Source organism: Prosopis cineraria, unplaced genomic scaffold, assembly GCF_029017545.1.
Source record: "Prosopis cineraria cultivar Desert tree isolate PC_DT_omini unplaced genomic scaffold, ASM2901754v1 PC9, whole genome shotgun sequence".
NCBI lineage: Eukaryota > Viridiplantae > Streptophyta > Magnoliopsida > Fabales > Fabaceae > Prosopis > Prosopis cineraria.
Window position 1 is genome coordinate 1,668,486 of NW_026555340.1, and position 27,848 is coordinate 1,696,333.

Below are 27,848 nucleotides of genomic sequence, written 5' to 3' on the forward strand. Positions count from 1 at the left end.
AATAAATTCTTTACTCTCTTTTTTTTTTGGGTAAATTAATAAGTAAACATTGCTAAAATGACAAATTGACTTCAACTTTTAAGAAGTAAATAATTTGGAAATTAAAAACTAAGTTTATAACCTATACATATTTTGCCTAATTTATTCTTGTCGAATTGGTAGCTTAGAGAATGGATTTTCTTTTTTTCTTTTTTCTTTTGTTTTTTTTTTTTCAGTGAGCTCCAACGGCCACCGTTGATGGCACAACGATGGTAGTGGAAATTTTTTTCTTCTTCCTCTGTATTAAGCAAGCATAAGAAATTTTAGTAATTAACCAACAAATTTTAATTCCTTTCCTGATATTTCATAATCTTCTAGTATCTTTACGCAAATTTCTTGCTTGCAAGATCCTTAAATGATATTTTTCCTTTCTTTTAGAGGTTAAAATTCATTTTTATCCTTGAACTAATTTCTTAAAAACATCCTGCATCTTGAACTTTTTGTTACAGCAATGTCACATTTGAAATAATTAAATCATAACAATATTTCCCTTAACATTAAATAAACAAGTGTTGACAATTAACTTTACTAACTCAAAAATAAGTTTGACTTGAATTGTAACAATATCGCCCATGATCTTTCATCAGCTACCACCACTAGATGAATGTTGTTTTTGGAGGAGATATCCCCGAAATCAAATTGCATGCAATGTAGCTTCAAAGAAATATTTTTCCTATTTACTTTCCAAAATTGAAAAGAAAAATAGTTGGAAATTAAATTAGAAACTACTGCACCGGTGATTCTGACAAAATTTCACGAGCAAAGGAGACAGCGACAGATAGACAAACAAGTACACTTTGTGCAAAGTGGATGAATGGTCTTAAGGTCATAGAGTTACAAAACCCAATTTAGTTTTCAGCCTGTCCAAAATACCTGCCTGAAATTGCAGCTAGAATATTCAACATGGCGACTTCGTCATCGTGCTCGGTCTTCATAGCTCGTAAGCTAGCACACTTACGTAGCAGACTCCTTAAAGCAGCACAAGAGTCAGCATCCAGGGGAGCATCAACTGTTGCACAGAGAGAGAATAGCCACATGCAATCATTTCTTGTGATGACGCTCATGGGCTCCAGCGCGCGAATCCGTTTATGCAACATCGACACTCGGGCTACAGAGTCCATTCCTAAAATTGTAGAGAGCAAAGGACAGCTGCTGGAAACATCGATATTTTCTGAAGTCAATGCAGGTTGATCAGTAGGCTCCCTGATGCTCTCATGACTATGATGCTTGGGTTCCCCAGTCATTACAACACTACTTATGCCAAACTTGTTCGCAGTTAGCCCTAGGGAGTTCACAGGTTTCACCCTTGAAACATCAAGCTGTGAGAGTTTCTGGCATCACGAGTTCGTAAACAGTTAAATAAATAGGGTTAGTTCTTTCATGAACTGAAACATTATATTTCAACCAACTAGCAGTGACAACATGTTGAATTCTTTGTTTGAAGAAAATCAAATTCCCAGTAACAAAATTATCAAACATATTACTCATGGAAGAGGTAAAAAGAAGACAACATATTCAAACCAGATTTGTCACTAGAAGTTGTGATGCATTGTCTTTGTTTTGAAGCAAATAAGTGTCTGAAAGATGTAAAGGCACAGGGAATCTCGTAACTTTTTTATCCATAGTAATCACACAGTCAGTCCATCCAACTTTTTTTTTTCCCCATCAAGTTGAAACTAAATGGACCTAGTTTTTCCTCCTTTTGTCCTTCATGATTTTCAATATGGTAAACTGTGAATACATATTTGAAACACACGCACACATTAAAGTTGTATTAAACCAAAAAAAAAAACAAGAAGAAGAAGAAGAAGTTATTCAAGAAGACAATAGCATACCTCTCTGAGCTCCAAAAATTCAGCAAGAAATGCATTCTCCCACTGCTTTAATGGCAAGAGTTTCTCGGGACATTTGGCAACATCAGGAATCTTGGGCATGTAAGCACTTTGTTCCTTGTTAAGTTTACTTCTATCAAGTTTGGCTACCTTCACTTTAGGAATTTGAGCAGCTTCCCATCTAAGCAGGAAGGAAGGATCCGTTTACAAGACTACTTTTATTCCATCCTCTTAACTAGTACGGTTAATCATATGGTAAACTACTCCAAAAGTAATATCATTAAAGTACAAAATATAGTAAATAGTTAATCATGCAGAGAAAAATGAAACCAGAGTAGCAGCCCGTATAGAGTAATATGCATTAATTAGGAAATAAAACAGTACGACAATAACATAAACCTTAGAACTTTCAGAACCTAGAATTCTCCATCAAAAGTCCCTGCAAAGTTTTTCCATATAACCTCTCTCCTTTGGCTAAACTCTTCCCAGAATCTTCCTGTCTTTCCCTTCCAGCCAACCATGCAAAGCAGTGTGAGCTTGGTCAGTTGAGTTAATTTGCTGTTCTACTCTCACCTCCATGTTCTACCTCTAAATTGTTTTTTGAGTGTTAACATAAATTTTTGCATCAAAAGCTTCCCCAGGAGAGTTAGGAGCACCATAAAGAAAATTGTGGAGCAATGTTGCACATAATGTTTCAAAATCAGTGCAATGCTGCCCTTTTCAAAATCGTTTAGGCTAGAAGGCTTTTTTTTTTGACTCAACATTGACTTAAAGTTGACCGTTAAAAAAAAGGCAACATTACACCTATTTTAAAACATTACATGCCACACTACTCCACAACTTTCTTTATGGTGCCCACAGCTCTTTCAGAAATATTTCTAGGAAAAAAATATACTTTAACCCCCTTTCTTAATCCAACATGTCCACTTTCTTCTAACATACAACTTGACATTATTGAGCTGAACTTGATTGCCCTCAATAGGTCCATCACTTAATCTCAAAATCATAGCTACCCCTAATCACCTGTTGCTAAAAATTACACCTCAACTGCAGCACAATGAGTTGATGGGTGCATGGATAGTTATTAAAAAATGTTTAATACATAGCTAGGCATGTATAGGGGCTGCGTTGGGGCACCGGTGCTGTTATGATTTATTTTATTATTATTTTATTATTTCTTGTTATTACCTGATATCTTGGGTTACATTAAATGTTAAATCTTTGATATATCTTAGAAGATATTAGATTTAGTAAAAGGATATTTTCAGGTCCTAGGGTTACGGTTATGTGGCTGCTTATATTAAGCCCTAACGTACCCATTATGTTTTATCAAAAAACAACTGCAGAGGCCACTTTACCTCTGTTTCCTACATAGTATCAAAGCTAGGGCAGGCACCAGTGACATGAAGTTACAAGGTAGCCTCACATGCCCCTCGGGGATGCCTTTTGCATATCCATTTAACATGACTAGATATCCTAAGACTCAAACTCAAGACCCCACAAGGATAAGCTGATTCAATTCCCTTGACCAATTGAACCCAGTGACCCTCAATTTTTCTATGTTGTATGCCTCTCCCTTCAGTCTGGGTGGATCAGGTTTATTCTCCCTATCAATAGTTGACCCTCCCTCTCTTCCAATCACCAACCACAAATTCAGTGGCAACAATATATGCAATGGTCCCAAGGAGTCCTCATGTGCGTGGTTGGCAAGGGAAAGGAAAATTACCTCACTGGTGTGGCAGCTGAACCTTCCATGCTTGATCCCAAGCATAAGGTATGGCATGCTGGAAGCAACATGGTCAAGTCATGGCTTTTCAACTCGATGAACCCGGATATTGGCTAGCCTTTTCTTCTTTCTCCTACTACTAAGAACGTCTGGGATGCTGTCTAGAAGTGTTATTCTGCTCGTGAAAATACTGCTGCTATTTTTTAGATTGAAGGGTTCATTCACGAGCTTCACCAAGGTGATTTGGATATCACTTGATATTATGATACATTTGTGATGCACTGGCAGCAGCTTGATCTTTATGATAATCATCACTGGTGACGTGGTGAAGATGCTGAAACTTATCGCAAAATTGTTGAAAAGGATCATATTTACACTCTTCTTAGTGTTGACCTTAAATATGATGATGTCGGTGGCAGAATCATGTTTACGTGTCATATTCCTACATTAGATGACGTCTTTGCAGAACTAAAATGGGAGGAGAGTAGGAAACAACTTGTTTCCAAGTACATTCAGCTTTAACAACCCCTGTCCGGAGCTTCTGCTATGATATCAAAAGGACCATCTGAAAGGGCTGTAAAGGCTATAGAACAACCTGTGAACATTGCAAGGTCAGCCATGTTAAACAAAAGTGCTGGAAATTGCATCGTAAACCTGCAGACTTCAAAAATAAACAGCTTGTTCCTAGAGGGTTATTGGCTTTGGATGAAGGTGATTTGCTCCAGAGGAATGATAGTGATCTGACAAATGGTGAGTTATTGAGTATTCTTCAACAGATGTTTTTGTCTCAAACTACAAAGCGGTGGTGGCCCAACCATTAGCTCTTGTAGTACAGCTCACCAAGGTAACAACCCTCGTCCAGATTCTTGGATTGTTGATTATAGGGCCACTTATCACATGACAAGTAATATTTCTCCTTTCTGATTTTTCTTATTGCTCTTCGCATTCCTCTGTGAACATTGCTGATGGTGCCAAAGCCAAAATAGTGGGTATTGGCAAGGTCAAATTGAATGCAGACTTGTTCCCCGATCATGTCTTATTCATTCCATCTTGGGATTGTAATTTAATTTCTGCGAGCAAACTCACCAAAGCCTTGAATTGCAGCACTAATTTTGACCAACATGGTTGCTTTTTTAGAGTTTGGAGATGAGGAAGAGGATTGGCAATGCAAAGAGTACAATGGTCTCAACTGGTTTAATAGTCCTAGAAATTTTTGTTGCTATTTCTTTTGTTCCAAATAAAGATGATCATTTATGGTATTTTAGGTTAGGTCATCCAAGTTTCTCTTACATGCACAAGATGTATCCTCATTTGAGTAGTAAAATTTCAGATTCTATTCAATGTGACATCTGTCAACTTTCAAAACGCACCAAGGCATCCTACCCATCTCATTCTTATAAACCATCTCACCCTTTTGCACTCATTCATAGTGATGTATGGGAACCATCTAGTGTCAAAAAAAATTATATAAATGATACTTGGTGGTTTGTCACTTTCATTGATAATCACACTAGAGTTGCCTGGGTTAACTTAAAAGACAAATTTGAGGTGCCTCACATTTTCAAACCTTTCACTCATTAAAAACCAATTCCAAAGTAGCATTCAAATTTTGCATAGTGACAATGGGAGATAATTTGTCAATTCCACAATGAACTCTTTCCTATCCCGACAAGGCACAATTCACCAAGCCTCACTAAATTTTTAGCTGCACTTTCTTTGTTCATCATGAAGCCTAAGAAATTAGAGTCCCAGTCACACAAATGTATCTTTATTGGGTCCTCTAGCTTCCAAAAGGGGTATAAATGCTACTGTCCTTCTACCAAAAGGCCGGATGTATCCTTCAACGTGACCATAAAATGTTCCCTTTTATTCATGGGGAGAGCTTATCACAGGAATGGCTGCCTAGAACCCAAGAAAATGCTGTAACCTCACCTATGGTACCTATGATTCCATTTTTAACTGAAACAGAACCTGCATCAATGCCTAAACAGCCTGTCAGCCAAAATAGAGCCTGATACAAAACCTGAACAGCATGAACAACCTATTTTTACTTCTGAAATACCTGAACCTGAACTAAAAACACCTACACCAGAACCTGTTATGTGAAACTCAAGCCAAATCTCACCAAAGTGTCATTCAGCAACAGCAACTACTTACCTATAGTAGAAAGGGCAAATTTGGGTAAAAGAAAAAAACTAAATCATGAACAGGATCTACAAACCAGTGGAGACACCCACTTGAGGCAAGGCTTGTTTAATTCTCCTACTCCAAATATTGAAACTGACAAGAAAGACAATGAGTTGCCAAAAGCTATCAGAAAAGGAGTAAGGCAGTGTACTGTGCATCATTCCATACAGGAGGAAGCTACTAGTAAGTTGCGCCACGTGTGCAGGAGGAAGAAGACTAAACTAATACTGCACAGCCACCTGGCTAGGGCCAAGAGGGCACAAAACATGATGCCAGCCCAAGGGGAGAGGGTCTGATTTAGTTTTCCAGGGTTGTGTGCCCTAGGGAGAGGCAGATTGGATGTTGGGAGTTTTGGGAGAGCCTCTGACCTCTCAAAAGTCAGGGAAGTGTCTTTTCTCTTGCCTTAGTTACTGTTCATCTTATTTTGCTGCATCGTATTAGGTTCAGCTAGTCCATTTTGTATTGGAACTCTTCTTCCTACTCTCAATGAAGGGGACTTCTAGTAGTTTATCCTTAGTACCAGAATATATCAGTTTGAGTTCCATCATTGGCATTAGAGCTAGGTTGACCTACGGGCATGGTAAATACCAAAATGGAAGCCAGAGTAGAGAACATGGAATTTACAAAGGCCTAATGTTGAAGCCAAAGAGGAGAGAGCTGCTATGCAATGAACGATAGCACAACTACAAGATCAAAATACTCGAATACTGGCATTGTTGGAGACTCAGCCAAACAATGATGATAGGGGTATGCACGGTGAAGGCCTCCATGATGAAACAGGAGAAGGTTGAGATGGCATGAGAAATCTAGAAAACGATGAGAGAGATGGTCAAAAATATAGGAACCTGGAGATGCCTACGTTCGACAGAGAGGACCCAATAGGATGTACTTTTAGAATGGAGAGATATTTCACAATGAATGGCATGCCTGAACCGAAGAAGCTTGATGCAGCAATGGTAAGTCTTGAAGGACAAGCTATGAATTGGTTCCAATGGATGGAGATGTGAGCACCGATAGCGAATTCGAGTGAGCTCAAGGCAGCCATGATTCAGCGTTTTCATTGTAATCAAAACAGGGATAATCACGAGAAAATCACAGCATTTAAGCAAATAGGGACTGTGACAGACTATAGAGAGCAATTTGAGCTTTTATCAGCAACTTTACAAAATGTCCTCAAGGAGTCACTAATTGGGATGTTTTTAAATGGGCTTCAGGATGAGATTAAGGCTGATGTGAGGTTAATGAAGCCCAAAACCTTGAAAGAGCTTATAGATAATGCATGTCAAGTAGAGGGCCAAAACTTAACCATGCAAAAGGTGGAAGAAAAACAAGCCCGCCATTAAGAGGAGTAGGCACGATGAAGTGGCCCAACATGAAGCATCTCTTTCGACATTCACTGCTGGAAGCCCTAAAACTTATAGCATCTTCTCTTGTGACACGCATGACAGAAACCAAGGACGTAGAAGGCAAGAACAAGCACGACAAGAGCTCAGCACCCACAACTACCCATAATACCAAGAGCAGTAGTAATGTCCAGCCTAGGCATTTCACAGAAGCTAAGTTGAACAGACGCTGAGAGCTTGGGTCGTGCTTTAAGTGCAACAAAAAATACAAACCCACTCACAGTTGCAAGGGAACAGTTTCAGTTGATCATGATTAGCAAAGAAAAGATGGAAGAGATAGGGGAAAGAGATTTTGCTGAACTCAAAGCAAAAAAAGGTGGTGAGGTAATGGCTTTGATGGAATTATCTTAAGCAACGATGGTGGGTTTGACTAGATGACGCACGATGAAGGTTACTAGAGTCATCAAGGACCAAACCATCATAATTTTGGTTAACAACGGAGTGACTCATAACTTTGTTGGTCACCATGTTACAGAGTTATCGATAGAAGTTACTCCTACTCAGCTGTATCCAATCACAGTGGGGGATGGATGTGAATTGTACTCTCATGGTGAATGCAAAGGTGTACAAGTCAACTTGCAACGGATTGAAGTTACCCAAACTTTCTACCCTTTTGATCTTTCTAATATTGATTTAGTGTTAGGTGTGTCATCATTGGAAACATTAGGAGAAACTCGAATCAACTGGCGGCAACTTTATATGAAGCTTAAGGTTGGTGATTCCTAGGTCTACCTTATAGGAGACCCAACATTGACTCAAGCTCAAGTGTCCTATAGAGCTACAAAGAAAGCCATCAAGCATAAGAATGATAGCTATTTGCTGGAAATTAATGCAGTGTGTGCTCGGGGTGAAAATATAAAGCCATCAGGGGAAATTTCACCACCAATACAGCAGCTACTTAAAGAATTTCAAGCTGTATGTGAACTTACATAGGGGCTACCACCACATTAAGCCCAAGAACATGCTGTATTGATTGAAAAAGGGGCACAACTCCCTAATGTCAGGCCTTACTGCTTTGCTTTTGGGCATAAAAATGAGATTGAAAAATTGGTGAAGGAAATGATTGAAGCTGGAATTATCAAGCTCAATAATAGTGCTTATTCAAGCCCCGTTTTGCTAGTCAAGAATAAGGATGGGAGTTGGAGGTTCTATGTTGACTACCACACCTTGAACACAATCACCATTCCAAATAAGTATCCAATCCCAGCTATTGATGAATTACATGATGAATAAGGTGATGCCACTATTTTCTCTAAATTGGATTTAAAGTCGAGTTATCATCAGATCTGCATCAAACCTGTAGATGAGCATAAGACAGCATTCTGGACACATGATGGACACTACGAGTTCTTAGTCATGCCCTTCAAACTTACCAATGCTCCCTCTACCTTTAAGTCACTCATGATTAACATATTCAGAGAGCCTTAGCGGAAGTTCGTATTAGTCTTCTTTGATAATATCATCATATAAAGCAAGGATGAACTCTCCCAGATGGAGCATTTTAGGGTGACTCTAAAAATTCAGCAACAATTTCGATTAGTTATCAACCCAAAAAAAAATGCAACTTTGTATGGAGCAAGTTAGAGTACTTGGGGTATATTATTTCATCGAAAGGTGTCCAAGCAGATCTAGCCAAAATTGACGCCACGGTTAAGTGGTCGATGCCGAAGGATTTAAGGAGTTTGAGAGGTTTCCTAGGCCTCACGAGTTACTATTTATCAAGAATTTAGGCAAGATTGCAGCACCAGTAACAACATTGCTGAAGAAGAATGCCTTCCAACAGCATGGAGAAGCACAAATGGCCTTTGAAAAGATGAAGGATGCTATGACTTCTGCCCTGGTCTTAGCTATGCCAGATTTTCAGCTTCCATTTTAAGATTGAGGCCGACACATGCGGAACCAGAATAGGGGCTGTTTTGATGCAACATGGCAGACCCATATCTTATTTCAGCTAGCAACTTAATGAGACAGTGAAGAGAGGATTGGATTATGAAAAAGAGTTGATTGCAATTGTGTTAGCAGTGAAGAGGTGGCAACATTACTTGGCCGCCAAACCATTCATAATTAGAACTGATCAAAAGGCCATAAAACAATTATTAGAGTAGCGTATCACTGCTCCAGATCAGAAAGGATGGGTGTCAAAGCTGATTGGGCATAAATTTGAGATTTAGTACAAGCCAGGAAAGGAAAACGGGGCTGCAAATGCTTTATCACACAGGGATACCCATGATTTGGCATTAAGTGCTTAGTCTTTATGGAAGATTTTGAGGTTGAAATAGCCAAAGATGAGAAGATGTACGATATATGGAAGCGGGTACTTGTAGGGAAGGATGTCCCAGCCAGGCACTCCATCAAAAATGGTTGCTTATTGTACCATAATAAGCTGGTGATTACCAAACAATCTCCAAAAACTGCTGCACTTATCCAAGAGATTCATAACTCTCCTATCAGGGGTCACTATTCCATCCTTTCACTGTTGCAGAAGTTTTCATTAAAGAAGTTGTCAAGCTGCATGGATTTCCAAAATCAATAGCTTCAAATAGAGATCAAGTATTCATAAGTTATTTTTGGAAGGAGCTATTTACTCAATCTGATACCACCTTGGAGTATAGTTCAGGGTATCACCCCCAAACTGGTGGGCAAACTGAGGTGATCAACTGAAGTTTGGAGACTTATTCGCATTGTTTTGTTGGAGAGTCACCTAAGAAATGGGTGAAGATGTTGCCTTGGGCTGAATTGTTCATTCAATGCTACCTATAACAAGTCAATTGACACCACCTCTTTCAAGGCTCTATAGGATCAAGACCCGCAAACCATGTTTAAGTGGCAAGATGACCAATCCATGGTGGAAGAAGTCAATGAGCAAATCAGAGAAAGAAATGAGATGTTGCATGCTTTGAAGCCTGGCTTAGAGCAACCACAATTTCAGATGCAACAACAAGCTAACAAGAAGTGAAGAGATGTCGAATTTGCTGTTGGGGACATGGTTTTCTGCGTATACAGCCTTATAAACTGAAGAAATTGGCTAAAAGGCAGCATGAAATACTTGCTCCCAGGTATTATGGCCCCTTTGAGGTTATCCAAAGGATTGGGGTTTTCTACGTATACAACCCTATAAACTGAAGAAATTCGCTAAAAGGCAGCATGAAATACTTGCTCCCAAGTATTATGGCCCCTTTGAGGTTATCCAAAGGATTGGGAAGTGGCATACAAGTTCAAGCTACCTGATTCAATAAGAATACACCTGGTTTTTCATGTATCTTGGCTTAAGAAATGCTGAACTGTTACGTTTTTATAATTCTGACATCCATTAGTTAGTTATAACCGTTAATTACTAGTCGTTGGGGGTATTTAGAAATCATATAAATACTTTTATGTTCAATTGTATTATGGTTGTTGATCAATAGAGTTTTGGATTATTCAGAAGTTCTCATCCCTCTTTTCTCTCCTCTTCTCCAACCTCTCATCTCTCTTCTTCTCTCAACCCCTCTCTGTTCTTCTCTCTACCTATCTTCTTCTATCATCTATTCTACAATTACAAACGTCTAACAGTGGTATCCAGAGCCAGACAATCCTTAGCATTCCCTTTATCCATGTCCGATGGTATATGGTGAAAACTTGCACCCAAAAACAGCAAGAAATGGATGATCAAGTTGCAAGACTAGAAGAAAGATTGGAAAAGTTAGATACCTTGTCAGAAATGGTAGAGGGTATCTCTAATCAACTCTAGTTGCTCACGCGTGATAGAGAAGAAGGCTCAACCAACCATGACACACAAGGTCGACATGAACACAGGCACGATGAGCGTCGGAACAAAGACACTGGGCCATACTACAGAGTAGATGCTGTTTATGAAGACAGAATTCCTAAAATTCTTGCACTCTGACATGGTGGGTTGGCTCATATGCTGTGAAGAATTCTTCAGTCTTGACAATACCTTAGATGATGACAAGATTCGCATGGCAAGCATTCATCTGGACAAGAAAGCTTGGTCATGGCACATCACAGTCAAGAACTTATGGGATGACATCAAGCCTACCTGGGAACAATATGCCCAGTCCTTGCAAGAGCATTTGGTCCAATGCACAAGACTCCTATGGCTGATTTGATGCGTCTTCGTCAACAAGGATCTTTGTTGGACTTCAATGATGCCTTCGACACCATAGCCTGCAAGATGGACCTCCCACAAGATTATCTAGTCAAAGCATTGGAAGGGTTGGCAGAAGATTACACAGGCCAATCAGACCTTTCAAGCCATGCATACTTCAAGAAGCTCGATCCTTGGCTCAAATGCAAGAAATCACGCTACAACAACAGAATGAGAAGAAGATGAGTAGCAAGATTCCTTCGCACGTGGCCACCTTCTAATTTGTTATCTTAGAATGCTCAACATACGTAGGATTCTTATAAAAATGCCTTGTTAAGCGGTGGGACACAAGGTAAAGGGAAAATGACTCCTTTAGCCTCTAAACCTTCATCGTCTTCCACTAAGAACACTAGTAATATTTCAAAACTTTTTCTGCAAAAGAAGAAGCTGAATACTGAAGTAAAAACCTCTCCTTTTATTGCCATGGGAAATTCTCAAAGGATCATAAATGTCCTCAAAGACAAAAATTATAACTTCACTTTATTGAAGTTCTAAAGGATATTGAAGATCGGATTTTCATAGAGGAACCAGAAAGGGATGACAATATTGAGGAAAGAACACCTCAGATCTCATTATACTATTGAAGGGGTTGATCGTGCTTCTTCAATGAGAGTTGTAGGGTACTGTGGTAGGAAGCAATTACAAATCCTTATTGATAGTGGAAGTACACATGACTTTTTAGACCTGGGATTTGCAATAAAAATGGGGTGGCAGCCAAATAAAACCTGTGAATCATAGGTTGAGATTGCTGGTGGTTAGAAATTAAAAGTGCAAGGGATGTGGAAGGGCTTTAGATGGTGTATGCAAGGCCTGGAATTTACTTTTGACTTCAAATTCTAGAACTGCATTCCTACAACATGATTTTAAGGCTACATTGGTTGAAAAGCTTTTTGGAACTATGAAACTCTTACCATGATTTTCTAGTATGAGGGAAGGTTATGCAAACTTCAAGCCAACATTCCAAATCAGCTTAAAATGGTTCAACCAAAACACTTGGGGATGAAGGTTTCCCAGGAAAATCAAGCCTACTTACTACAACCTATTATAGATCAGTAATGCAACTTGCAAAGTTTTTCCCTTCTAACACTTGGAGAAGTTCCAACAGTGATTACAGCCACTCTGAAAGAATTCTTTGACCTTTTCAATGAACCTAAGGGGTTACCACCATTTAGGGAAGGTCATAATCATCCCATTATTCTCTAGAAGGGCACAAACCCAATAAATCTTAAGCCTTACAGATATTCAGCTGCACAAAAGGATGCCATTGAAAAATTAATTGCTGGAAAAAGCTTATCAATGATGTTTCAGATTTCATCAAACAATGTGATACTTGTGCACGATGTAACTATGAAGCTATTTCATCCCCGAGGCTGTTACAACCTCTATCTATACCTAGTCGAATTTAGATAAGCATTAATATGGACTTTATTGAGGGACTTCCTAAATCTCATGGTAAAGACACAATTTGGGTTTTAACCGATAGGATGAGTAAGTATGTGCATTTTATTCCTTTGACTCATCCTTATTCTGCATCTTCTTTAGCACAAATTTTTATGGATTGTGTTTATAAATTGCATGGTGCTCTTGCTGAAATTATATCTGACCATGATCCAATTTATGTGAGTGGATTTTGGAAAGAATTTTTGCAAATTTTAGGTGTTCAACATCTCTCTACTGCCTATCATCCTCAAACGGATGGCCAATCCAAAGTTCTTAATAGGTGTTTAGAAACCCATTTAAGGTGTATGTGTTGTGAGCAATCCAAGGAATGAAGTAGATGGCTGTCACAAGCTGAATGGTGGTATAATACTACCTTTCATACAACAACTAAGACCACTCCATTTGAACTTTTATATGGTAAGGCTCTTCCTCAACATTATCCTTATTTACATCACAATTTTGTTCTAGATGTGTTAGACAGGTCCTTCACAGCAAGGGAAAAGACGATAAGGGTTTTAAAGCATCATTTGCACCATTTCGCTAATATGATGAAGCAACGGGCTGATGCTCATAGATCTGATCACAAATTTATGGTGGGACAATGAGTTTTTCTCAAGTTACAACCCAATAGGACACTATCTGTTGCTGCTAGGAGCTCACAAAAATTAGCACCACAATTTTTTAGGACTTACAAGTTGCTGGAAAGAATAGGGGCTATTGCTTACAAACTTGACTTACCACCTGACTCTACAGTTCATCCTACCTTCCATGTGTCGTTGTTGAAGTTGTGTCCAAATCCTAAGGTGAAGCAAAGACACCCTCCACTAGACTGGCCAAAAATTCCAGCCTCAATTGAACCTGAACAAATTTTACAGAAAAGAGTTGCAAGAAGGGATGAATTATTATTGAAATTCTAGTCAAATGGAAACAATTGCCGGATGAAGAAGCATCTTGGATGCCTTTGTACCAATTTCAACAAAAGTTTTCTAACTTTGTTATCACTTATCCTTGAGGGCAAGGATCTCTTTTAGGGGGGTATTGTTAAGTTTTTATAATTCTGACATCCATTAGTTAGTTATAACCATTAATTACTAGCCGTTGGGGGTATTTAAAAATCATATAAATACTTTTATATTCAATTGTATTATGGTTGTTGATCAATAGAGTTTTGGATTATTCAGAAGTTCTCATCCCTCTTTTCTCTCCTCTTCTCCAACCTCTCATCTCTCTTCTTCTCTCAACCCCTCTCTGTTCTTCTCTCTACCTATCTTCTTCTACCATCTATTCTACAATTACAAACACCTAACATGAACCAGCTCAACTATTGCCCTCTTTTCTCTCGAAAGACAATGAACTACAGGGAGTGCCTGAAAATATTACTAAGATACACAAAATGACTGATGACAGCTATCAATTTCTGGTGAAATGGCAGAATTTACCCGATTGTGACAACTCTATGGAGGATATGGCAACAATTCAACAGCAATTCCCACACTTTCCCCTTGAAGACAAGGTGAATCTTTTTTGGGGGGTAAATGAACCTGCTAGTAAGTTGGGCCATGTGTACAGGAGGAAGAAGACTAGAACTAATACTGAGACGAGAACTAATACTGCACAGCCACCTGGATAGGGCCAAGAGGGCCCAAAACATGATGCCAGCCCAAGGGGAGAGGGTCAGAGTTATTTTTCTAGGGTCATGTGCCCTATCGAGAGGCAGATTGGATGTTGGGAGTTTTGGGAGAGCCTCTGACCTCTCAAAAGTCAGGGAAGTGTCTTTTCTCTTGCCTTAGTTACTGTTCATCTTATTTTGCTGCATTGTATCAGGATTAGCCAGTCGATTTTGTACTGGAACTCCTCTTCCTGCTCTATTGAAGGGGATTTGTATTAGTTTATCCTTAGTACCAAAATATATCAGTTTGAGTTCCATTCTCAAAAATACCAAACTCCAACCTCAACCTATGTTCAATCACTCTTCCCCACAATTTTATTGCATAACTCATAAGCTTAATACCTATGTAATTTGCACAATTCTGAAATAGGCCTACTTTAGAATCTAGGGAAGTGTAAAAAACTGCCCTTGAGAAAATAGGCCTATCTACAATTACAATATCCAATAATAATTTTAGAAAAAAAAACGCAAAAGAAAAAGGCCATCTAGTACTTCTACACTCCCCCCCCCATCACATATGTCAATCATACACAGCTTGAATAAGTGAACATCAAACTACATTCATGAAACAGCTTTGGTCCAAACATCGACTGTCTGTTGATTAATAAACATCAAACGGAGTTTCTTGGAACATGATTAGTCATGTTACTGACAGACTCTCAATTATATGTGTTTGGTAAACATTCATGTTTCAATTCCTAAACAATGTGGCAAAGGAGCTCAATCTTACGTTTGCTCACATGGACAGGTTGTACTTGCTAATTTGATACCTTCGTCACTAATTACTCTAGATGAACATGGTTGTTTTTAATGATGAATTCTACTTGCTCATTATTCAAGGTCTATTTGGTCACCTTATATCTATAAAGTGTCAACATGGTGTGAGCTTTGTCCTAGGAAGAATTTTGCTGTATAGTTTCTATCATTGAGCTCTGTACGATTTGTTGTTACAAATAGCCACTTGAAGAAACTTCATCTTTAGAGTGTGCTGAGAATCTCATCAAAATCCAAAAAGGAATAGGAGTCTCTTTCTTTCTGGGAGTCACAAATTATTATTGTTAAGGAGTCTTGATTATCATTTATGATCTTTTAGGAGTTTATTCATGGTTCATCTTTATTTTTAAGCATCATAAATAAAAATGCAAAGCACAATGCTGCCATACCATGCATAAAGTTCGAAATAGTGCAAGCCTTCCCTTTCACCATAATTTTATTTTTTATCCATCGTTTTATAAGAACAAACCTTCTCTTACTTTGTAAAAGTAATCACTGCATGTCAAAGAACAGGATTTTAATGACAATAAAAGGTCTACTCTACCCCCGTCAATGAAAACCCCAAATAATGATGGGAATGGACTGTGGAGTATATTCTCAAAGCCTTTAAAGCGTCAAGAGTCCCCAATATTTTTTATAATCAATATTTGAAGAGTAGAACAGTAAAAGAGATAGAAATATAACCAGAGTATGAGCGCATCAAGTAACCAGCAATCAGCTGCTAACAATCAGAATAATACCTGACACGCCTAAGATATTCCCATCCATCCTCTGGTGGGCCCAAATCAAAATTTGGTTCTCCATCAACCACAAAGGCGGGTTTCTGAATGCTATCATAATCACTGTCACTTTCTTCATCTTCATAGCACTCTCCTTCAGAAACTGTGCCCCCATTCTCCACATCCAGATTATTGCTACACGAAGGGTGCATAGGATTCACATTTTCAATACTGTTTATTTGTGGCAATTCATTACCCACATTTTCAGAACACACTGCACCAGAAAACAATTTCAAAACTTTCAGAATTAGCATTAACGAATAGAAAATCATTAAGCGTTTGAGAATGAGTATGTATCTAAACGGAATCTTTGATAAAAAGCAACAGCAGCCAGGTCACAAATGTCCTTCTCAGACAAGAACAATGTGGACAAGAAATTTAAGTTCTAATTGTAACACAGTGAACCATAAAACTTTTGATGTACAATGATGAATGTAAACATCCAATCGTCCCCATTAGCGTATGACAAAACAATACTAGTATTTTGCATATGATTTTTCATATACAAGGACTTTATACAAGAAATCACGCACGTCGCAACAGTCAGCGCCTAAGTAATTGAAAACTAGTCAACTAATGCTGCAGATTATATCATTCCCAGGTTCCTTTTGCTCTTTCCTCAATGCACATAGACATTCATATATCTCCATCTTCCATTAGCAGCACCCACACCTGTCCATAACAGAAGTTCGAAACATCAAATTGACACAATCTGAACCAGTCAGCATAGAGAAAACAGGTGGCTCAAGGGGGAAAATTATAATTTGTGTGAAGGCTTCATGAAAAAGAGATCTTGCTATTTTCGCAGAAGAAAATAAACAGAAAACTCACCTCCCAACCCCAAAAAAAAATTTTACCAAAAAAACAAAGGAAAAAAATTATGGCCATAGGTGAGTAAAAATCAGAAATAATTACTGGGTAAATTATTATAACTATTCTGAAATTGGGGGAAATGAGCATAAATTCAATTAACAGTTGTACGTTCATTCAAATTATAATCCAATGAACTGAACAAGAAAGGGGAAAGCATGTTGAGAGAACGAACAAATGAAACAACAGCTTTCATAATCAAGGGTTTTTTACCATTACAAACTAAACTATGGCGCATTCAACCACTGAACAGCCATAATACTGCAAATTTACTCAAGTTAATGGTCAACTAGGAGAGTGGGTTGCTTAGAACAAGATATATTTTAGGAAGAGTGATAAGTAAGGACCTTATAAGAACATTAATGTTAAATTAGAAACTTTAGTACTGAAATATGGTAGAAGGATTACTGAAATTTAGAAACGTCAATGTCAAAAAATCCTAATTTAACATTAATATTCTTACAAGGTCCTTATTTGTCATTCTCCCTATATTATCTCCCTTGATCAATTTAAAATGGATGAGTAACATAAAAGATTCTGCATAAAAACAATATTGGCTATTAACTATTCATACCAATAAATAAGCCAGGAAAAATATACATATCAATATATAGATAGCACTAGAACATTTTCAAGATCATCTATGGGTTATATTCCATATATACCCGTTTGGCACAAATACTGCATTAAGCAAGGAATTCTTCATAATGACAATGACCTAGGTAGAACTTCCCATTTTTGGACATCAATACAGCCATTCTCTATCTAAAGGCCATATGAATATAACTAATACAAGTCCTGCGCTAAAGTTTTCTGTTGACACCTGATACATATTATGAATGACATTCCCATCGCTACCTTTTGAGATCAGGAAACATGAACAAAACCTTCTTCTAGTGAATAAATATTATTAAAAGTCAATGGCCAAAAAAAAAAAACAAATCTTTAAGGTCACATCCCAACTACGTCAAATAAATCTAAGAAAAAGCATGCCCAATCAAAATGATTAAAATTTTTAGATATCCATCCACACTGGTAAGGAATTGCAGTTCACGTTTGCTTGCATAGACCCCTTTTATTGATTCCAAAACAGCTACAATACTAGTAAAACATTTACATCCACAACCCCTTAAAGCAGACTACATAGGTTTAGGGTCTTTGAAAACACTTTGAGAGACCTGATCAGACATGAAGTGACTGAGTTATAGGTATATTGTTCACTGCGCAGGTTGATTCACGTTGAGCAATGCTAGAAAATAGTGATACATGGTAGAGCAGAAAAAGTTTATGTACTACATCGTCAAATCTGATCATTCATCATGAAACAGAGGATTCAATAAGATGCCAATAAGCTATTAGACCTAATAAAGCACAGATGGATCATGACAACGATCAAGCCCTAACTCAATAGTCTTAAACTCTTATTACTAGTCAACGGATGTTTTGCATTTTCCTTCTATTCTTGAAATTAATAAGACACTTACAGAGTTGTTACTTAACAAATCCTGTTGCCAGTGTACTGGTACATGATTCAGAAACTTACATATATAATGAACAAAATCCGCATAAAACACAAAAGATGACAAATTTGAATCAAACAAGAATACTCACTGAGAATTGCTGGTGTTTCTTTCTTCTTCGCAAGGCATTGCTGAGAATCATAGTTCAAACGAATATTCTTCTGATGCTCACTGCTCACCAAGCTGTCATACTCATTTGCCACAACAATGTCAAACCCACTGTATATTGCTTTCCAAAATACCCGCTGTGCTGCCATATTTACAAACCTCACAGCCTCAATCTCCTTTCTTGAGTATTTTCTCTTGGCTCCTTCCTTCCTATCTCCAGAAGGATTTTGAGCTTCTTCCACTCGAGTGATACTCTTGGGTTTTCCATCCATCCCCAAATCATTCTTTGATCCTTTTGCTTTTCTTCTTGATCTTTTACCATTTGCATCTATGTCTTTTATCGCATCCTTTCCTGTACATTTCCTATTTCCCGAAACACCCATTTTCCTTCCTATTGCAGGACCAGGAACGGTCTCAATCAACGCTGTGTCATCAATAACTTCAATTCCTAATGAACGTGGAATTGTAAAGTCTTCTTGTATCAGTGTGCAACCAGGTAACTTCTCACCAGCAACGTCAGCTTCCGGCCGCAAAACAGCTTCTAGCTCCTCAAGCAGTAATTTCTTTTTTACTTGCAAGGCATACTCTGTTGCCAAAACTTCGTTTACCATAGGTGTGGAACTGTGCTCTGTGGGGGCCTTCTCAGCGAGCATTCTACATTCTTGGGTTCCAGACCCATCCATGTGTTGTTCCAAGAAATAACTCTCTTTTATGCCATCATTGTTCCTAGTTCTCTTTTGAAGTTCAAGCTTCTCAGATGATGCAACAGTCTTGTTGTTTGAAGAAACAAACGACTTCTGGCCTACTTCGGAAGGATGAACTTCTCCTTGCGTCTGTTCAATAGTGCTCTGGAATTTATTATCGCGCTTTTCTGCTAATAGTACTCCTTCGACCATATTCTGACGTCTTGAAAAATCTTCAACTTTTCCGTCACACCAAGAAGGACCAAACCCCAGTACACATGCATCAAACTTGTCGTTTGAAGCAAACAAATTCTTGCCTACTTCGGCAGCGGAAGCACAAACCTCCTGTTGCGTTTCTTCAATGATGCTCTGGACTTCATCGTCTTGCTTGGCAATTGAGTCGATTGCAGGCGAATCTTGTTCTTCTTGAGCCGCCATAGAGAGAATCGAAGTGCGGAAATCTTGATAACTGAGTAGTCGTTGAGTAACGATTATTCAGGAGCGCTAACGAAATTTGGCAGCGTGAATCGTGAACCGTGAAGTCACTTCTTATAAGCCCAGCAGGTCTAGCCGGCTAGGGCGCCACGCGCTTATGCAAATTTTCTTTTTTTTGGGTAGAATATTTTTTTAATAGAGCGCTTATGCTAATTTAGTGCACTGTGAAAAAAAACACAAAAACCAAAAACACTATTCTTATCAATTTTATTAGAGGAGAAATTAATAGATTTATTTAAAAACCTATTTTGAAAATAGTTTTTTGTTCTCTAAAACAAGAGAACAAAAAAATCTGTTCAGTAATGCATTTTTAAAAAGTGTTTTAAAAAATAAAAAAATAAAATATTATTCTAGAAAATAAAAAAATGAAAACAACTTTTAGATGTTCTGTAATTATTGTTCTGAAGAATAAGGGAGGGTGAAAAAAATTACCTTTTTTTATTTTTTTATTTTTAAAACATATTCTATAAAACACTAGTTCTCAAAATAATAAAATAAAAATAATGACAAACAACCCCAATATATTTATCCTCATATTTTACGCTTATGTTTAGTTAGATTCTTATATATTCTTGAAAAGCATGGTATTAAAGCCCAATTCAAATTTGACTAGTCAAATTAGTGAACTACACTTATCTAAGTTTAAAAATTTTGAATTGATCAATGAGTTAGATTGTATATTTTTCGGATTAAAGTATAAATTTACTCTCAAAATTTCCTTGCAAATGCATCCCATATTCTTTTTTTTTATTGCACAATTTCACCCCCAACATTTTTCAATTTGGTGCAATATTGCTTCATTATTAGAATTTGATTGTGTTGACCATTAAGTTAGATAATTTGACAATTATTTGCTTTCTAAAATAGCACGTTGACGTCCACATTACCTTCTTTCTCATGCCATGTTAGATTCTTCTCATCCACCTAGAATTAGAACTCTTCATGTGCCCTTTCTCCTTCCCTCCCTCATCTTCACCCTCATCACTAGTAAACTATGAAATCTCCCAATTACCCCATAAACTTAACCATATTAATCATAAACTACTATGATAATTAGAAAATGACTCATCCCAATTAAACACACTTTAAACACTAATATTCCCAACAATTAGCAAAATCTCAAATCCAATGGATTTATTAATTTTCATTAACTCTGTTTAGCTTTCAACAACTTAAATAATAACAATTATAACATCCTACAACCCAATTTTTTAATCAAAGATCTTAGGGTTTATGTAAATCAAAGAAATTTGAATCCAATGACCTAACAAGCAGTTCCTGTTATTCTAGGAACAAAATCTAACAACCAAAATATTTATTTCATCCATTTTAGTTAGCAATAATCATTAGAATCTAGTTCAATGGGATCGATCAGAGAAGAGGAGGAAGGAGAAGGCCAACAAAGATGAGAAAGGGAGAAGGGGGTTTGCTATGATGGGATCACTCAAAGGAGAAGGAAGCAGAAGGTTGATAGAGATAGGGAAAGGGAAAGGGGCTGGCCTGGTTTAATCAAAGAAGGGGATATGGGAAGGAAAAGTGAAGAAGACGAGAGACTTTGACTAGACATAAGTCTAGTTTTTTTAATTTTTAATTTTAAAAACCATGTGGTTGCCAAATTGAAATCAACGATCAAATCAACAATTAACAAAGTCAAACCTAACAGTGGGGCGACAATGTACCAAATTAGAAGATGTTGGGATGACATTGCACCAAAAAAACTTGAAGATACAGGGTGCGCTTGTGTGGAAATTTTGAGGTTAAATTTGTATTTTAACCCTATTTTTTTCCTCCCATTCCTAAACATGAAACGATATTATTTTGATTTTTTTAAAAATCAATAGTATGTCATATTTGTGCTTTGGCAACTCTATTTTGTTAGATTATATATGGTATTTTTGCCAACAATTATATATGGTTTGTATACCAACGTTCCATATTTATTTGCAGATTAATATCTTTTTAATTAAATATTACTCTTTTTAGAGTTATATATGACTATTTTTGTTATCTTTTAATATAAGCTATATTATGTTTGTCATAACTAGATTGAGATTAATTTAACCATAGTTTGATCCATTCTTTTTCAAACCAATATCTTGATCAATTCAATGACTAATTCTAATCAATCATCAATATATATTACAAATCTTATAGAAGGACTTTGATTGGTTAGATCTTATTCAATTCTATTGGTCAATTTACTTTGGTCTTAATTTAATTCTCATACGCAATTGGTTTACTCAACTTATTCTTGTGTCATTTCTTATATCTTCCTTATTTTCATCAATCCTCTTGCTGATTCTCACTTCAAATGGGAGTATTTATTTCTATCATCTCTCCAGCTTCATTTATGCCATGCCCTATTCCTAATAGTTCTTCCAATAGTCCTCTTGGTTCCCTCTGTTTTTTCGATTTACTCCCCTTAAAAGTCTTCAAGGAGGTGTTTGAGATGATGTTGTTCGTGTTCACCTCGTATGCACAAATGTTTCATTTTAGAACTATCATTGATTCTTTACCCATCAACATTCTCTTTTCCACGGATGTTTTATTTTAAAAATTGTTTAGTAGGTTTTGTGATCATTGAGTGAGCTTTGTTTGACCAGTTTAGGAAACAATGAAATCAAGTTGAAGAGTTATGGAATCTTATTAGAGGTTACAGTTGGTTAATTCTACTACACTGGATGAAGAGCATAAGAACCCAATTGTAAAATAAAATGTATGATTTTTGTTTCAATAGTTTTTTCTTGCTCAACTTGTAATGTCTCCCTTGACATTATTAGGACAACACTCTTACACATTGTTATGATAAACAAAATTAAATAAAATTCCAAATAAAAGTTATCACAACTTAATGGTTTAAAAGATAATAAGTTAAAATAATGGGATTCCAAAAAAACTCTTTTTAAAATGTTGCTTGAGCTCAAACCATAGTTGAAAATCAATTAAATATAAATACGGAAGCATGGAAATCAAACAACACTTCAAAACAAACTGAAGCCATTTTCTAAAAATTTCTAGTCTATCGCCATGGCACAAGTCACATCCATCACGGTGGATGGCATAGGGGGACAAATCCCTTGGAAGACACTTGCGCCGCAGCGCGCATCTATCGTCATGATAGCAAACGGCACTCCAAAACTTTTAGAGTGCGTCGTTTTGCCATCCGATGTCTGATTTAAGCGATTCAAGTGTTCACACGAAGCTCTTTGAGCCCTCTAGTTAATGGCACAAGTCTCACACTCAAATGATTGTTCATTAAAAAGATGGACACTCGAATCTAAAATGGTTCATTTTCACTTCAAAACAGATTCAATGGTGTCCGACCCACTATACTAAATGCTATTAACCCCGAAAACACCTTGGCCACCTCAGATGAACCACATACAACATGACAAATCAATCATATCACACAAATAAGCATTCATACCCAAAATAACCATCAAACCTCCATTTGACAATAATACAAAAGGGTGGATAAAATTTAGCACATATATCAACTTAGTCATTTTGGCATCACTTCAAATATATCACTTGTAATTATAACTTGGCCAAGTACACACACTTAATCCACAACATAAACGTTGGACTAAGGCACACACACTTATCACAAATTCATACAAGCGATAACTAAAATAATGTTATGTTCCTAAGTTGGCATAATATAATGGCAATATTCGTTACAATACCCTAAAAAGAGGAAAGGGAAGAGCTATACAACAATGCTCTTCACTCTTCAATTGCCCCTTCCTTCCCCTTGCCCCTACCAGAGCCCTCACCTGTAAAATATAACCACGGGGTAAGATAAATATCTTAATAATAGAATAATTCACTACTATCAATTAATATGCACAACTATAAGGGAGTAAAGCTATTAAGCACCAAAATATACGTTAGCATGTCATAACATTACTCTTTTTTATCAACACAAATCATTTACCACTAGTATGATCATTTTATCATGCGAGCCTCCATATCACTCCAACTGAAACTTTAGGCTCTTGAACCAAGTGCACTTTCACAATGGTCTGAGCTCACCTTCGATAGTAGGATCACCTGGCCAAAGGCGTCCTATCCCACTTTCGGACTATGGTTTCCCCTCATCACACATGAATAACGGTGTTGTTACTCTAGCACCGCATCACTTTTGCTAAGGAGCATTACTCTCCAACACTATATCCTGCTTAGATACTAAGGAGAAAATCTCCAACACCATGCCTCACTAGATACTAAGGAGAAACATGCCATATGGACTTCCACTACTCCTTCCTACGGGTGAACTCCTACCCCTTAACAAAATCATGCTTACACTCATCATATATAACACATATACATTTCAAATTTCTCAACCAGTTCATATAAATTTTCACCATTCTCATCGTTTGCAAATAGTTTTTCATGCACAAAACCATATTTCATAATATGCAAGGTTATCAAATCTCAAGTTATAAATTTAACATATCTACTCACAGATAGTTAAGCAATATAATCAAATAGTGTAAATTATTCTGTTACCTCAACCCTTTATCACACAAATGGATTATCATGGCTCAATGTTAGCTTCACACATTCTATACGCATGAGGTAGCTTAAGCAACACTCAATTTATACAATCAAGTGATAATTGTTAATTATCACTTTAGATAATCTCAAATTCACTAGGTTCTAAATGTAACATCCTCAAAAATACAAACCGATTTTTCACAAATTATTAAAACCATTATCATGGTAGAAAATTTTCTTACCATGATACATCCAAGACAATATACCACAGGTCTTAAAATATCTCAAAAAGCAATTAGAACTATGAGGGACAGACAGGATCCTCATGTCATGATATTCAAATTAGATCATAAATCAAGAGGGACAGACATAATCCTCTTGGTCATATAAATACTTTTAATAAAAAGGATTAGAGTTTACATGCTTCACAAAAAGATATGTCCTAAGTTGGCACAAGATACATTGTATAATCTAAAATAAGAGGCAACGTAAAAGATGGTGTCTCATACACCATAGTTACACCTCTGGTGCTTTCTCGGCCGGACTCGCTCCTGTAAAAATATTAACCACGAGGAATGAGACTTAAAAGTCCCAGTAACCAAAAATTAATATGTAATGATGCATGCGGATGTAACTAATCATGCGATTGCTAAGTGGGCACACAAAACATTTAACCGAACAATATTTTCAAACAAACCGAACAAGTATTTAATTGCATGACTGCACCTTATATCCTCCTTTCACCATGCTCGAACGCCAAATCACCCGGCCAAAGGTGAGTTAGACCAAGCGACACGCCACTCATTGGGTCCAATGAGGGCTTACCACGTGGTAATAATTAACCGAACAGAAATTCCCATTAACACCATACATTAAAATACCCTGACAAGTCATGCATCATTCAAATATCCAAACAGGAATATATCCGAACAATAATATCTCATCATGATAAACAAAAATAAATTTTTAACCCACTTGGCAATAATTTCAAACAAGTATATACAGTATTTATTTTCAATAATTCATAATTTTTCCAAACAACAAAACAACACATAACCATTCACAAACACACTCATCACAACACATTAATAATGGTTACCTTGTGTCTTGAATAACAAGTTCCCCTTCACAACTCCTCTTTCACCACTATCTTTGTCAACACAATCTACATAGTTATTTCATAATACTATGTATTAATTTTACATTAAAATACATAACTCTAATTTAAAGAGTTAGAAAGTCTTAGATCTATAATCCATATTAACACTAATTTAAGATTTATGCCTCATTTAACTTCTCAAATTCTTTTCTAAAATTCTCGTACCCTAATAAACTATTTTTAAGCCTCAAATTACTTCTAGTATCACAATTTCATCCTTCTATATTCTAAAAATTCACCCAAAAATAAATTAAAAATTTTAGAATTATCCTGAAGCCTCAAATCACATTTCTATAACCTCGAAAATACCTATTCATACTTAAATAAATATTTAATAATCAGAGGTTCATCCCTACATCTCAGATTCCACATAAATTCGACCATATAGATCTAGATTTTAACTCAAAAATTCTTAAACATGAGTTTCAACCTCAAGAAAATATTCTATAATATTTATTATATCCCTAAGAGTTTTAACCTATATTTTTACTCCATCATATCATCAGATTAACTATCCTATAGAAAAATCCTAATCAGAATATTTACTCTATCCTACAAAATAATCATATCACTAGAAAGCTAATATCATTTAGAAAATAACTATAAAATTAATTTTGTAATTAAATAAATTTTTAAATGCTAATCTAAACAGGAAAGCTAGAACATACCTGAAGAAAAAGAAAATAATCCCCCTTGCGAGAAAAACGCCGAGCAACGTGAGAGGAAGAGAGAAAAATAATATAAAAATGGGATTGTGGTCCCAAAATTATATTAAAAAAAAACTATAGGTTCGAATTTAATTATTCAAACCTTTGGGCCAAAAGTTGCAATTTCCTTTAAATTGCATCTTAGCCTCTCATGCTTCCTAATGCACACACCCCCTCCTTTTTATACATGAAGGCACCTCTTCTCTTCCCTCATCTAACCAATGTGGGACTTAGAAACAACAACCTTCCACCCTCTTTTTTTTTGTTCCTTCTACCTTCTCTTTTTTTTTTAACACACAATAAAAAATTATTTATGTATTATATCTTAACTAAATATTGCTTATGTGATTTTAAATTTAAATTTTTAAATTTATAATTAAATACCTAACCATAATATCATTTCTAAATAACCTCAAATAATATAAATTCCTATTATTATCATTTTTTTTCCTCAAAACCCAAATTCTACAATTTCTTTATTATATAAAAATCAGGATGTTACACTAAATACCTATAATACCCAAATTCCTTATCTAACTACACTAACCATTTCTAAACACTCTAATCATCCTATCAAACATCCCAATATATCAAAACCACTAGCCAATTCCCCACATTTTCTCAAAACCTTTAAATTATGCTTAAGGTTTGTCCAACCCCTCAACAAAAATTTCAAATTTCTATAAAACTCATAAACCTAAGATTAAAGGCTTAATTTAACTTCCCAAAACCTTAAATAAGCTAATGGGTTCAGTTTAAACCCAAGAAAACTAAAATCAAAGCCCCTATTGTCCTAAAAGTAAAAAATTTTCACATAAAGGAAAAGAAGAGGGAATGTGAAACTTACCCAATGATGATTTAAGCTCAAAATTCTTCCAAAATGGTTTAGGGATTGTGCCCTAAGAGACCCCGGTCGGTTTCTGTCACCCTTTCACAATATCTCTCTTTCTTTCTCTAATTTTTGGTTTGTTTTTCGCGTCTAATAAGTACTAATTTTTGCACGTGCGTCGTGGTACATTGACATGTCCGCCGCGACACATGGCATAGAAAGTCCCACCAAAATTTAAACTCCCTTCTATGCTATGGCCCGCTCAAACACTGACCTAGCCTTCTTCTAAGGCTTTCCAAAGATCTAAAAAAACTATATTAGTCTCCTATAAACATCATTAGTCAATAATTTTATTTAAATTGACTAAAATACCCTTGGATCTGCTGTCATGACAGTAGGTGCACGCCGCAGCACATGACATTTACATCGCGGTGCAGGTGTCTTCCGAGAGATTTATTCCTTTGTGCCATCCGTCACAGCGAGCTTGGCTTGCGCCGTGGCAGGCGGACTAGAAATTTTGGGAAATGGCTTTTCAACTTGTTTTAAAGAGCTATATGATCTCTATGCTTTCGTATTTATATTTGTATTTATTTGATTTCTAACTATGGTTTGAGCTTAAACACTATTTTTTAAAAATGATTTTTTTAGAATCTTGTTGTTTTAACTAATTATCTTTTTAAACCCTTAGGTTGTGATAATTTTTACTTAGGATTTTATTTAATCCCGTTTATCACAACAGTGTGTAAGAGTATTGCCTTGGTAATGTCAAGGCAGACATTACAAGAGTCGTGGGATTAATAAGGAAAGTTAAGTAATTAACAAGTCCTTTTAAGGTATTAATAAATAAAGTTATGCCATTAACAAGTAACGTAATAATCAAGTGGTTTGGAAACAAGGTTTATTATATATATAATTTTATGCATTATATGATTGAATAGGTTGAGAGACTTGGTAGTCCAAAATCTTTTAGCGAACTAAGGG

The 27,848-nt window shown here is 36.5% G+C and overlaps 1 protein-coding gene and 1 long non-coding RNA gene across 3 annotated transcripts; both read right to left on the minus strand.

Annotated features, from left to right (window-relative positions):
- Window positions 1-690: 690 nt before the first annotated feature.
- Window positions 691-19,734, minus strand: LOC129321022 (uncharacterized). 2 transcript variants are annotated; one of them, XM_054966750.1, is made up of 4 exons: window positions 18,478-19,731; window positions 15,958-16,210; window positions 1,875-2,052; window positions 691-1,370 (listed from the first exon to the last, which is right to left on the minus strand). In XM_054966750.1, exons 1-4 carry the CDS (start codon window positions 19,613-19,615, stop codon window positions 888-890), a joined length of 2,052 nt encoding a protein of 683 aa, XP_054822725.1. In that variant the 5' UTR covers window positions 19,616-19,731; the 3' UTR covers window positions 691-887. The 2 variants fall into 2 exon arrangements, with proteins under 2 accessions (XP_054822725.1, XP_054822726.1); XM_054966751.1 differs by lacking the exon at window positions 691-1,370 and adding an exon at window positions 1,383-1,770 and having other exon boundaries at window positions 18,478-19,734.
- Window positions 19,735-24,553: 4,819 nt separating this feature from the next.
- LOC129319860 (uncharacterized) lies at window positions 24,554-26,349 on the minus strand. Its single transcript, XR_008595533.1, has 3 exons — window positions 26,000-26,349; window positions 25,272-25,337; window positions 24,554-24,723 (listed from the first exon to the last, which is right to left on the minus strand). It is a non-coding gene; the product is annotated as an uncharacterized LOC129319860 (long non-coding RNA).
- Between the last annotated feature and the right edge of the window lie 1,499 nt (window positions 26,350-27,848).

Bases quoted from the DNA above. Each gene is read 5' to 3' on its own strand.
- LOC129321022 (XM_054966750.1), bottom strand. From the start codon at position 19,615: ATGGCGGCTCAAGAAGAACAAGATTCGCCTGCAATCGACTCAATTGCC. The intron at 16,211-18,477 runs GTGAGTATTCTT...TTTCTGGTGCAG, and splicing joins AGAAACACCAGCAATTCTCA to TGTGTTCTGAAAATGTGGGT. The intron at 2,053-15,957 runs GTATTATTCTGA...CTTCCTGCTTAG, and splicing joins GAATATCTTAGGCGTGTCAG to ATGGGAAGCTGCTCAAATTC.